The sequence below is a fragment of the Pezoporus flaviventris genome, unplaced genomic scaffold, assembly GCF_033815535.1.
Source record: "Pezoporus flaviventris isolate CSIRO_AGI_PZ_B2104156 unplaced genomic scaffold, CSIRO_AGI_Pfla_v1 ptg000036l, whole genome shotgun sequence".
Classification (NCBI taxonomy): Eukaryota; Metazoa; Chordata; class Aves; order Psittaciformes; family Psittacidae; genus Pezoporus; species Pezoporus flaviventris.
The window spans coordinates 3,588,257-3,601,867 of record NW_026892584.1 but is presented as its reverse complement, the minus strand read 5'-3'; the positions used below and the strand labels follow the sequence as shown (position 1 = coordinate 3,601,867).

Genomic DNA, 13,611 nt, shown 5'->3' with positions numbered 1-13,611 from the left:
GCTGCTCATGTGATTGGAGCTGTACCATTTACTGGATTTGCTGCTTATCTTTAGCTTATTTAATATTGCTAACTAACTTGGTGAGGAGAACAATGAACTCCTGAAGCTGCATGTAAAATAAGTCATTTTTACCTGTAATCATGGTGTGATACATGGCACTGAAAGAAAGACTGTGGAAGTTAGCTATAGCATATCCTGTGACTTATTTTGTGTACCTTAGGAACAGTAATTATGCATCAGACAACACAAATGAGCTACTATGGGCACTATTTCCATCTTGCAAAAAATTCTTTAAGTGCTCACATTCAAAGGAAAATTGTAAAGTTCTTTGCTTATTCTGAAGTTAAATTTGGTTAAACTGAGGGAAAAAGGATTTTTAGCTTACCACAGTTAAGTACTGCAACATTCTCCCATCCACTCTGGCTTCATGAAACTGGTCTTTGTACTGAGGTAAACCAATGTCATCGAGCCATCCTGCAGGTAGAGGAACAACAGTGTACCCAAATCCAGATAAGTGAGAATGAAGCCCTTCTCCCCTTCCTGTCTTGGCTGGCTTCTTCTGAGGCATTCAGTTAGCTCCTTCTACCTGTTCACCCTTCCAAAGATCAGCCTCTCCCCAGAAGCCTGAAAGCATTCCCATCAAACAGTTCCATCCACAATACCCCCGTGATATTCTACACACAGTGTGTGAGAGATTGCAGGGAAGTAAATGTGGGGGCTCAGTCTAGTGACAGAGTTCCCCTTGGAAGATTGTACTGTAGGGCTGTATATTTGGATGTCAAAAACAACACAAAATCATCATTCTACCATGTTAAAACTTTGTGCTCTTAAAAAGATACCCGGTAACTACTTAAACACATACTGGGCAGCCCTTCAGTAGGTGTGAGGGAAATTGCTTTCCAAACCAGTCCAGTTCAAACACTTACGTGTCACCCAGATATGATCAAGCTGTGCAGACTTCTCATCTTGTTTTGCATTTATTGATTTAATGGCCAAAACTAATTTCTTCCTGTGCAGTGGATGCTTTATTCCCATTTCCTGCAATAATAACCATTAACAAATATTTTGCCTTGTCTCTTGCTCTTTTCATCTCATTAGGTATCTGCAACTATTGATACTACATATCAATACGGTAAAGCTGCCAATTGTTTGAAGAAGCCTGGTTGTACGGAATCAATATGTATGGCTGCTAGAGGGAAACAGTTATAGAATATTACCTTTTCCATGTCCTGAGGTGTCGCAGTCAACAGCATATGACCTGAAGTCACCCACTGCCGTGCAAATATGACGTACTGACCAAGACCGAAGTCCTCAAGCCAGTTACAAACTCTTTCAGTGCTCCACTGAGCAAATGGAGCATTGTAGTCACTGAAAAGCACAAGAAATGTGTGGAAAATCTTGAAGAACAGGATAATGGTTAGCGTCAGAAAGCTGATTGTGCGCCAGGGGCAGTACTGCAGCACACGTTTGTTACCGTGCTTTGGCTTGTGCAGTACTGAAAGCCAACAACCACTCTCACAGCACGGGTTGTGGTACTAGTGTCCTGTTAATCTGCCTGCCCAGCCTCAGCCTGTGAATGACTGGGGGGGGGGCAGTAAATTTCTATTTGAAAAGAATGGGAATTGCTGAATCCTGAGCACTTTACAGATATTCCCACAGGAGATGATGACAAATTAGTTTTCTTGTTCTTTACCAAGGTGTATTTTTTGACACTCTAACAGCAGCTAGCGCTGCAACCTGCAGCTGAAGGAGCACAGATGGGGAGTGACTCAGGATGCATTTTCTACCAAACAAATTCTTTCCGGTTGTGTAATGAAGCACACTGGGGAAAACGTATTTCACAAGGGCAGGGTCTGGCTGTTGAGCACATTTAAGAATACCACGTGATATGCTGTGAGAGGCAAAGAGGAACCATTACCTTTTCTGGCCTTTGGTTTCCTTTGATCTGGACAACCGAGGCCCAGCTGTTGCACGGAGGCCGCCTCTTCGAAACTCTGCCAACCCCAGGTCGTCTGCAGGGAAGTTACCTGACTGAGTTCTTCTTATTCTTTCAAGACAAGAGTGCCACAACAGTAGTATTAGCTTGCAACAGAGAACATTTGGTTGTATGGAAACTATAGTGACAACTAGAAGTTGTATTAATCTCCCTGTAAACCACAACCACCCAGTTCACATGGTAGATGCAGAAATTCAGGCAAACCCTGTCTAGAACTAACTCTGAGGAAATAAAAGAGCTCTGCAGAGCAGCCATCTGATTTTTAAATCCAGTTACTGATCCACCCTGCAAGCCAGACCTGTAAATAACTGTCTGCTGTCCTGAAGCAGGAAAATCGAACACAGTAACCCTCAGTCCCCCTGCTATTTGTTTCTTCTGTTCTTTCTCATTTTTTTGCCCAATGCTTTCTGTAATGAACAACTTAATATTATTTTTCATAGCTAAAGGAACTGGTGACGTATTAAATTATTAGCATTAAGATGATAGCTTATTTCTTCCAACAGCACAATGTTGAAGACAATACCACCCACATGTACACAGAGACACACTGGTACAATCACACAGCTGCTTTCTCTCCTGTTCCTAAATCTTACTTTTGCAGCTCTTGCCGAGAACTGTATTCATTCTCAGCCAAAATGCTTTTACATGGAACTAAAAGAAAAAATGACCATACTTTCCCCAGATTTTCTTGATCCCTTTTGGACTCTTTCTGTTTTCTGGAGACAATGGAGATTGTGGGCCTGAATCCGTTCCCGAAGAAAGAGGTGAAAGGTCATCTGAGACCACTGTACCATCCACGTTCTCTGTGTCTCCTGGGTTAAGAACAGCAATATATATAAACATTTTATACAGACTGTTAACAAAGTTGTTATCTGGGAAACTAACGTTTAAATGCAGAACACAAAAAAGGAAAGACTTCTAGAAAACTTCATGTATAAAAGCCCCATGCTCAGAAGGTGAAAAAACATAGCCTGTATATTTGATACAAACAGAAAGTAATAAAATATTGTGTACACCAGTATTGTTAGTTCAGTTGTTTGTACTTAATTCCATCATTTTTATTAATTTAAGATCTTCAGACTGAAGCAGGCTCTTCAGACTCTTGCCTTGCCTATTCTTAACACCGTAACTCCTCCATCAAAGTTGGAATTTTTCTGTCAACTTCAGTGAGAACAGAATGAAAGCAGGAATAAGTATTTTAAAAAGAAATCCCATCCAACTGCAACGCAGCAAAAGCTGTTACTTCCATTCAGCACTGCACTTCAGGAATTCAGTGTGGATGGCCCACGTGGTGTTACTATTTCATAGAGAAAGGGAAGAGGAAAGGAAAAAAGCAAGCAGCAAAATTCACATCAACTTTAATTCACATTAAAGTTGCATCTTGTTTGGATACGGTACCTAGCACTGGTGCACTGACACTCCTGATGCGATCTTCAGTCATCCCAAGAAGCAGAAAGCCAGATGAAGAAGCAAAGAAGATATAAAACACCAGCAAAATAAAGTTACAGAAGAGCAAAGAAGTCAGCTAAGCATTAAAAGCAGAAACGAAAAGAAGCAGTTATGCTGCTTGATATGGAACTGAATACGCATCGGTGTGCACAAGCACCAGTAATTCTGTACGATCACCTAGAATAGATAGGGATGATCATTTATCTGTTGTTTGTGGAGTCTGGATTTTTTATGAACTATTCTGAGACCATTTTAATGCATTAAGCATGACCTACAGAGCTCCACAAAACCTGCAGAATGTCTGAAATTAAGCTATGTCTAAGGTTACACCAAATTCCTCTGAAATACAGAATTAGAGGTTTAAAGGTTTGCTTCACATGCAAGAAACAAACCAACCTGCATAAAAAAAATGTTAATGGATAATACTGCAGTTAAAGATATAGTAGCATGGCTCCTGCATTGCCTACGATGTTGCAATCACAGAAAAAACCCTTTCAAACAAACCCTAAACAGCCCACAGCCTATTGCAATCTTGAACCTACAGGCCCTGGCAGCTTTTAGGACCATAGGGCCTTAAATAAAACCCAGCAAACAAAAAGCTGCCAGCATAATTTTTAAAGTGTAGACAAACTTCAAAATCACAAGTGATGCTCGTGTGTTCTTCAGCCCTTGGCAAATAAATACCTGGCTCTCTGCCTTGCTGTAATACTTTCTATATTGCAGTATATCCATGCTCAAGATGTCAATGAAAACAAATTAACACAGGCTTCCACACACAGCTGTGGTTGTGAACTAACAATATACTTGCATTTCGAAAATCCGCCCATGATTTCCTATACCTACTAAGTCAGTTCTTCACTTGTGGGTCCCCACAAGTTCCAGCAACCAACAGTGCAGACACTGGGATTTTTGCCTGAAATGTGCACGTTAGTGCTAGATATACTGTGAAGTTTCACCCACTGAAAGGCAGCAGAATCGCAGGGCGTGGGTTGGTTTGTTTCACTTAATCCATCAATGTAACATACATTTGTTAAAAGGATTGATGGTGTGCCTGGCTCTGCATTTGTGTTTGCTTGCTTTTTAAGAAAGTGTCAGCAAGCTCAGGGGAGCATTGGAAGTGTGATGGAAAAAAAACACTGCTTATTCATGTTGCTAATATATTTGCATCTCTAGAATTTCCATTTCTTAGTTACAGATATGTTGTCTTTCAGAATGCTCTCCCCACAATCTCCAAAGCAGTCAGTGTCTCTTCATTACTTATGCTATTAATGATGTCAGCAAATTCTAACATCAAGTGCAACAGAAAAGAACATTCTAAGTTTAAGCCATCCTTTAACCTCCAAGTAAGCTGATGTGGTATATATTAGGTACAAAAAAGAAGTAGAACTTTCCTTAAGTACATCACCTGAAGGTCACAGTTTACTGTTCTGGTATAGCAGATTATACACCATATTATGTCCTAGCTTCTCAGTTTGCTTTTCCCCCTCTCAGCGAGGTGTAGATACATACTCAGGCCCAGAAAGCTGCTGTCCTCAGAGTCGTTCACACCAGACCCATCTGATGAATTACATGTTCCCTGCTCTCCATTCTGCAGGGGTCGAGGCAGCTTCCCTGGCAAGGTTTGGTACTTGCTGCCTTTTGCAAGCGGCTTACTCTGTTGTTTTTTAAAGAGGGAAAAATAAGTAAGTACAGAATCAAATCACAGCATTCGCAATCCAGTACACAGGAATTTAAAAGTTGAGGAAAAAGTACTTGAACCCAAAATGGCATCACCCACTCCACGTTCCTGCTTACAGATCACTCATGTTGAATCTCAGTTACTTGGCTGTTTTCTTGCTAAGACACTGCCTTCTCTTCCCCCATCTGCCTCTCTCCCCCCCTTCAGCCAGACTGTCTATTACAATATACAATATATGTTGAATGTTACCTGGTTTCATCATAAGGACCCAGCACTATATATAATACCTTGGTCCTTCCACTTTGATAGTGCCAGAAATGCATTTAGTCACTTCTCAGATCATTCTTTGTGCTATCAATTATTACCCCTCTTTTTCACCAAACTGTTTCTGCCTCACAATTGTATCTTGCTGGAATTTAAGCCAAAAAAAGTATTTGTGCAACTCAAATTTTGTCAAACACTTTTGCCCACCACCACTAACAAAAGAATCAACAATGAAGTTGGGGTACAGAAATTTAACTCTTGTAAGAGCCAAGATCTCTTTGTATAGATAAAAAATAGTTACAGCTATAGTTGCCAAATATATAGCTAAATACATAATTTATTATAGAACCTAAGCACAAGGGATACTTTTGATATTTGATAAAAACATAGGCTGAGCTGTATTTTAGGGCTAGTCTGAATGGCTGCTCACTGACCCTTTTGTCCATGTCAGGCTAAAAGAAGTGCCTAACATGTGCTTGCCTTCATGTATTGTAGGTACACAAACACAGTGCTACTAGCATCAGTGAGATTACTTATGTTGGAAGGACCTTCCCCCAGCCACACAGCTCCCAGGGGGTGGTCCTCAAAGCCTCAGCATATCATATGTAAGGGGAACTGGTATGTAGGCTTTGCTAAAAAAAGAATATCTCAATTTTCCTTGCATTCAGTTTTTCAGTGATCAGTTACTTGGGATCTTGATCCTTGTACCAGGGTAGATGAGAACTTGCACATAAATCTGGGAGTTCTGAGCCTAACGAGATATGTAACAGCATTGAGAGACTTTTCCAATACTGAATCCAAATTAAAAGATACATCCCACAACTGTCAAAGCAATAGGGATACAGAAGTTTTTCCAGAAGAGCACTGAACCTGCAGCTCCAGTCAAGGTCAGTGGGAGTGGTGTACATTCAGTGTGTGTTTGGAATAAGCTCATACTGGTAAATGGTTCAGTATCAGAAAGGAGGATAACTTTGAACTGAAAATACTCAAAACATACTTAGTATACAGAAACACAGACTATGCTCCTACTTAGTAACCCCATTCTAACATAATTGTTTTAAACCATTTAAAACATTGTCCGGGAAAGGATGATATATGAAATATTTAAACAGATAACCACTTGTTTATCTATTCTTATTTCCAGGCTTAGAGGAATCTTTGTGATGCTGTAATTGCAGGCCTCAGTTCTCCTGTTTTGGCAGCTTCAGGAGTACATCCTGACTTGTAACAAAAACTATACAAGTACAGAAACTGCTTCTTACATTAGCCCAGTATTTTCTGAAATTGCCTGACTTCAGCTTCTAGCCAACCATAAAACCTTTTAGATTAAAAAGAAGAGTTCCCTCTCAAATTCTTACCCCTGTTCTCAGAGTCTGTCAGTACTGGAACTATGCAAACATTTTAAAAAGTAAAATGAACATAAAATTAAAACAGCATATCGTCACAGCACGCCACAACAGACAAATGTTAAGAGAGTTGACAGTTAATATACCTCTTGTTCTACAACACGCTGTACTGGTTTTCCGTCTACAAACTACGGAGTTGCAGGGAGGGTAATTTCAAAGTTTTATGGAAAAAAAGCAACAGACAAATGTTAGTATTAGCATACATACTCAGAACATCAATTGTAGTCTTTTTGCTATAGTGATGCTACTTAATGCATTGCCAGCATATTACAAGGTCTGTTATCTCTTCATTTCATTTCATTTCAATAATATATTTAAATATTAAATGTGGTTGTTCAAACCACTCTACAAAATTCGGGCTGGTTCTGTTGTGAGCAAAGGAATTTTTCTACATTTTAGGCTTCTGGGTGATTCCTCTAGACTTAACTTTCAGGTGGGAACATGACAGCTGTTTAACAGTTCAAACAATATGAAAACGAATGATAGAAAGAACAAACGCAATACTTTATGTATGGAAACCATAAAGAGCTGAGATAGAAAAGAGGGGATAAGAATATATGACATGGCTGGTCAGAGACACCAGTGTGCTGTATTTTACTTTACTTTAATTTACATTTTCATTGCTCTACATAACTGCAATTTGAGCTTTGTGCAAAACAGAACAGCTCCAGTAAGCAGTGCTGCTTGCACATGTTCTCTTGGATTTAATGCAAGGAAGCGAGAAGTCTCGCTGAGTCAGCAAAACAAGTTTCTTCTTGTGGTTGTAACTAATTCACATTTAGCCACTCACTCCTAGGCACAGGGAGGTCTCAGTTATTCCACCAAGAAGCCTCATGCCTAAATTAGAATGTGGGCTGGCTTGCTGCAATTCTCTCATATCCTTGGTAGTTTCTTGCTCCCCGATGGACTGTGATTTAACCGACAGAGCAGCTTTACAGCCTAAATGCGTAGGTATAGCCTTATCACACCATGGCACAGAGACAAATTAATTTTTTGAATGCTGACAGGAAAATAAAAGTTAGGAAGAGAAAACAGACCTTCATAAATTCCACATGGAATGAATGTTAGTTCTGAACTGATCTGTCACATGTATAACCACAATCAAATGGATGCAACACAAATTTCAAACATTCCCTTTGGTTACTGTCATCTTCACAGATTTAAGAAAAAATTAAGAATTTTAAGAACTGAAACAACCATCATTCTAGTATCTGTTTTAAATGGCATTACTGGGTGTGGATAATCCAGTATTAAGCCTAATTTGAGTACAGACAGCGTCAATAACAGTCTCAACGCATAATTACAAGTGCAGAGAAATTTCGGGTTAGAGAATGACAAAACAAACCTCTGGACCATAATGTAATGAGACTTTTTAAATTGGAGACTCATTATTTTGGAATGGAAGTAAGCCCTTGAATTAGTAACAGCGCCCATCCTGTTTTAACCAAGCCAGCATCACTGCTGTCTTCAGGAATGCCATTTATATCAGAAATCTGAGTTAGGGAATGATACTCAATATTTACATGCAAACACTCAAAAATTCAATCCTATGTGGAAATACCCTGTCCCAATCTTTAATTACTTTCAGCATTTGTTGCCTTAACATTTTTAACTATTTGGAAGTTGAAATTATTTTTAAAACTCTTACCTATAAACAAAATACTACTGCAAAAGACTCCTCATTATTTCTTGTATTTCTCTTAAGTATTTGTCTTCTCTTTCAGGTGAAAAGCTGAATTTGAGGATGCGTATGTATGGTGTGTCAATCTGAGGATGCGTATGTATGGTGTGTCAACTTGTTTGTTTATTCTAAGCTTGAATATGGGGTAAGAAAAACATGAACCGTTCGATCATGAGGGCTTTTTCCCACACATACAATGTCAGTGGTGGTTAGGGCTACTGTATGTGAAACAAAAATAATATTTATACTTGACCTTTACCTTTCAGTCATGACAACACCAGAAATCATCACTGTAAATAAACCAACCTTTTCCAGGGATTCGCTTTGCAAGTCTTCTAAACTACTTGACTTTTTTTTCTGTGGAATCCTTAAAATAGTAACAGGCAAAAAAAAGCAATAGTTGGTACAGCACAGTATGTTTGCATATGCCCCTACTGTATCATATGGCAGCCATATATATCGTATGTCTGCATATAACATAATGCCGAGCTAGGAGATTCAGTTGTTGCATTTTTAGCCTAAAACACATGGTATTGGGAATGGCAATAAACAAAATCAGAAAGAGCATCAAGACATCCTTTGGTCAACAAAGAAAGGCAACAATGTGCAGTTTTAAACCTTTTATCTACAGGTGACTTTTTAAAGGCTCTTAACAGTACACAGACAGTAGTGACTCTGTGAACAGTGTGCAACATTGAAGGGTTTTAAAACTGGAGAAGGGCAGAAATATAGATATAACATGCAGCCAGAATTTTTTTTTATACATTTCAATTAAAGTTACTCATTCTTACCTGCTGATGATTTCCAGAGATTCCTCTTGTGGACAGGTTAAATTAGTTGAAGATACTGGAATGCTTCCACTTCAAATCAGAATAAAACATACTGGTTTAAGTACTACAAGTATCTTTGGATATATAAAAGTGCTAATTTATTCCTGCAATTCAGACCTTATACAATTAAGTACTGCAAACTCCCACAGCAAACCCTGCTTTCACAACTACCCAAAAGTTCTTGCAAAGCCAAGAACAGGGAAGACAACATGCCAGTTAATCAGATTAAATAATTCAAATTTAGGACAATCCACATAAAACACACAAAAAATAAAGATCTTGCCTGATTTCCGTAGCTTTGTGTGGCGATGGAGACAGCACAGCTGGTGATAATTCTCCTGAAGATGCCTATGTAAAATAAAACATACATAAATTTACATTTATGTAAAATAAAGCCTGTAACTCTAGAGCTGGATTCTGGATCTATCATGCCTATACAAAGAATACATACAAAAATTCAGGCAAGGCTAAACCCACATTACTACATTACTTTAGCTACCACAGAGAAACCAAAGCAAACAAATCGTATATATAGAATTTGCTTCTAAAACATCTTTACTAAGTACCTCTGTTTTCAATAATTCTCCTTGAGGATTAGTCAAAACATTCCACTTCCTTAAAGTTGTCTCAAGTTCCTCTTCACTGCCACCAGAGACAGAAGAGCCTGTGACCATTAAAGATTAGAAGTGGAAAGGGAGAGAAACAGGCCAAAAAATAACATTTTAGGACCATATCAGACAGTCTATGTATTTCAGTCTCACAATTCCCCTTCAGCCTTCACCTGATGCATGTAGCTTTCCAGCCTCTCACTCCCCACCCCTGACTTACAAGCAAGCTGATTTATAACAGCAACAAATTTACCACTTCTAGTTATATGACAGGCTCTGCTGTAAGTAGCTGAGCTGATTGAGGCAGCTTCTGAACCACTCTAATACACAGTTTGATGTTCCGAGGCAAGTTCAAGTTGGTACTATTTTCTTACTCGTAGTGTACTGCTTTATAGGTAGTGTGCATGTCTGTATCATAATACAATGTCCCATGCTCTGTTCAAGGATGTACACAGTAAACATGCCTCGGGTTTTTCTGGATATCCCAAATCTAAACAGACACTGAAATACTCCAAATTAATTATTTAGTAGGACTTCAATTCCTGAATTGCCAAAGCTGCAATACTAAATCAGGTTTTGAATATCCAGGGCTCAGCAAAGTTTTGGAGTATTTTGGATAAGAATTTTTTTCTGGAGCTCTCCATGCATAGGATTGCAAACAGGATGTGGAAGGGCTGCTATGCCATGATGGAGGAATTCAGACTGACCTTTAAGCATATTAACAATTCCTACTTTATATGATAGAAGTGCAGCGGGTCTAGGCAGTTTCAAAACACACCAAATCTTATGGTTAAGCCTTGGCACTGTTAACAGAGAGATCACTTGAAAACTCATTAGAGACCAGGTATCATGCTGTTTGGTTAAGAAGACTGGCAACAAAACCCATACTGATTGCTGGCCCTCCAGGATATGGAGTGAAACTTATGCTATGGTTGCTGGTACACAAGAGCGACCTACAGTCAAGTTCAGGGTAGCTCCTTTATATTTTGCTCAACTTTCTGTGGCTGTTTCAAGCAGTCACCCTACTTTAATCCCAGATAATGATTTGAAACAGTTATCAGAGACAGAAGATTTCAACCCTCTGATTCTACCAAAGATTTTCGGCAGAGATTACACATCAAAAGGAACCTTTAAAATACACGTCTAGAAATAATAATAATAAAAAAATAATCAAGCGAGATATTTCTTAGCGCCCTAAATATGAGACTCCTTCAAGCACATGTCAGGTAACAAGCCCATTTGGGCTGTGGTAATATTGTAGCCGTGACAGCATGCACCTCAGTGTGGACAGTCTCTTACACACTCTACTACCTACACAGGTTTGGGGGTTTGGTTTTGTTTTATTATGCTAAGCATTACTGGTTTTTTTTTAGACATTAGACTGTACTGAACTAGCATACATTGATTATACTAGCATACATCATACTCCCTGCAGTACCAACTTGACAATCCAGAGCATCATGACTTGCTCATTGCTCATGCACACAAGTGTCCTCCAAAAGCCATGTCCCATGATGTTACTGGGGCTTTCTGCTGAGAGCACCTACTCTCAGGGTAACAGTGGTGAGTTATCTTGGTGGTTAACATCATGAGGTCTCCAAAAGCTACAATCACACCTTTGGATTTCCCTTCAAAACACTTTCAAGTGAGAGACTTTCTTTTTAAAAAGAACATTCAGAGAGAGATTTACCTGACTCTCGTTCCCTGTTCTTGTGTGTTAAATACAAGTGTCCATTCTGCCGTACAAGACCTGAAAACATCGTGTTTGTTAATGTGATGATGTACGTTTAACAAAACTGTCCTTTCTGAAGGTCTCCCAGAATAATTTTAGTACTGAAAACTACATTGGCAACTTCAAACAAGATTGTCCTAAAAACCTACTCCTCAGTTATGCTGCAGGAAGTGAAATGGGACAAAGATTTTTCCCCAGATTTTGAAGTTAAATATATAATATTGTGTGCACCAAAACAACTTTGGGTTTTCAGTTGCTTCCTGCACACCAGAACTTTTCTAGTCAGCTGTCAGAATTTTTCTTAGTGGAAGGAAAGCGCAAGAGAACTTATTATACTCATTGCAACTTTTGGTTTTTTTTTGCAAGGGGGGTGGAAGGTCCTCCTATGCATCAAATTGCATCTGTGATCAGCTTCCTTTTCATGAATGCCATATAAAAAAATAGGACATAAAAGGAAAACTTTGTCATTAACACTAGCTGGCTTGTAGTTAATCATTAGTGCCATTCCTGAACTGAGCTATGACTAATCTGAATACAGGATGTATTCAATAGATTAATGTTTGTAATCTGCTAAATTCTCCTGATACCATTTTACACTGTAAAAGGCAGTTACTAATGACAGATCACAGGAAATACCATACATACTTATCTGTATACTTTATTCATCTCCTACAGAGTAAATCATTTAAATAAAACTGAATATAATTTTAATTTTGAATAATAGATTGAGAGGGCTATGATGCAATTTAATAAAAATACTGTAAACTTATGCTTTTAGCTAATTTAAATGAACTTTCCTAACTGCCCCTGTGTCAACAAATTCTATGCCTGCACTAGTGTCCTGCTGTTTTCTCCCTCATTTAACACTTTTTGCTATAATTCCTTTTGGTCTGGCCTCTACAACCCATGTACAACCAAGAAGTAGCAACCTGAAGCAGCGAAAAAGGAATTAGGAAGCTTTGAGCATGAAAGACATACATCATAGGTCTGCACTGTGGAAGAGACCTACAGGAGTCCCATCAGTGAGGAGGGGAAGGACTGCATGAAGTAGCTGGCCCCAGCTGTCCACCCACAGCCACCACTACACAGATATAGGAGTTCTGCCACCAAAGCTCCTGCCCCGCTGCAGTATATAGCAAAGCATTCTAAGAAGAGCAGTTGCTGACTTCAGATTGCCTCTCCACATGAGGAGCTGAACCACAGTCTTTAGACCCAACTGATGAGCAGGTCACACAGCTGTACAACCATAGCAGTAAGCTCATCAGTCATCCTTCCTTATCAGTCAGGATCCTTAATGACACTCTCTTAAAAACCACATAGCGCCAAAGTTCAGCTTCAAAGAGGGACTTACTATTAACTTAAATTTTAGATTATGATTTACAGAGTCGAGCATAAGATTCAGTCATAGAAGTCTTGCTTAATAGTAATGTTGCAACTAAATCTCCCATATATTATAGACCCTATTTCTTTTTTTGTACTGCCTACAGTATAGGAAACAAAAAAGAAATCTCCACACACTACAGGCAGTAACACACAAGCCTGGTCAAGATACGCTGTGGTTTTTTTCTTCATCTGAAGGACTGTATACTTACTTTCTTAGCACTCCAGCACAATACATATGTAAATATTACTATGCACATATATTGAAAACAACAACAAACAGCAGTTTTAGCGCATGCAGTTTGAAAAATACCTGATATCAGGAAATTATTCACAAGACATTTTACCGTGAGCTGCAATCATTATCTCTTTGACCCTCCTGTACTGGCTTAGCAACAGTGTTAACTCTTCTATTCGACGGTCCTGTGAGAAGCATTAAATAAAATCCTATTTTAAATCTGACATTTTAAACCAGCAGAAACACTCTATTACACATTTCATTCTGTGATTTTGGACTGTTTTTCCAGAAAGCAGGATCAAGTCTCTCACGTGCCTTGTAAAGAACATTCATTAGCTTTTATCTGCCA

General features: G+C 38.9%; 1 protein-coding gene across 1 annotated transcript in view; it reads right to left on the bottom strand.

The window, feature by feature from the left end:
- PPFIBP2 (PPFIA binding protein 2) overlaps positions 1-13,611 on the bottom strand; it is an 87,371-nt gene that overhangs the window by 5,306 nt on the left and 68,454 nt on the right. The window contains exons 10-23 of the mRNA XM_061462882.1: positions 13,372-13,447; positions 11,603-11,662; positions 9,871-9,968; positions 9,588-9,652; positions 9,266-9,334; positions 8,781-8,841; positions 6,880-6,921; positions 4,955-5,099; positions 3,395-3,427; positions 2,670-2,808; positions 1,919-2,047; positions 1,218-1,368; positions 927-1,038; positions 386-474 (exon numbers count right to left, since the gene is read on the bottom strand). Of these exons, the coding sequence (XP_061318866.1) occupies positions 386-474; positions 927-1,038; positions 1,218-1,368; positions 1,919-2,047; positions 2,670-2,808; positions 3,395-3,427; positions 4,955-5,099; positions 6,880-6,921; positions 8,781-8,841; positions 9,266-9,334; positions 9,588-9,652; positions 9,871-9,968; positions 11,603-11,662; positions 13,372-13,447 (1,269 nt within the window). The remainder of the gene's footprint in view (positions 1-385; positions 475-926; positions 1,039-1,217; positions 1,369-1,918; positions 2,048-2,669; positions 2,809-3,394; positions 3,428-4,954; positions 5,100-6,879; positions 6,922-8,780; positions 8,842-9,265; positions 9,335-9,587; positions 9,653-9,870; positions 9,969-11,602; positions 11,663-13,371; positions 13,448-13,611) is intronic.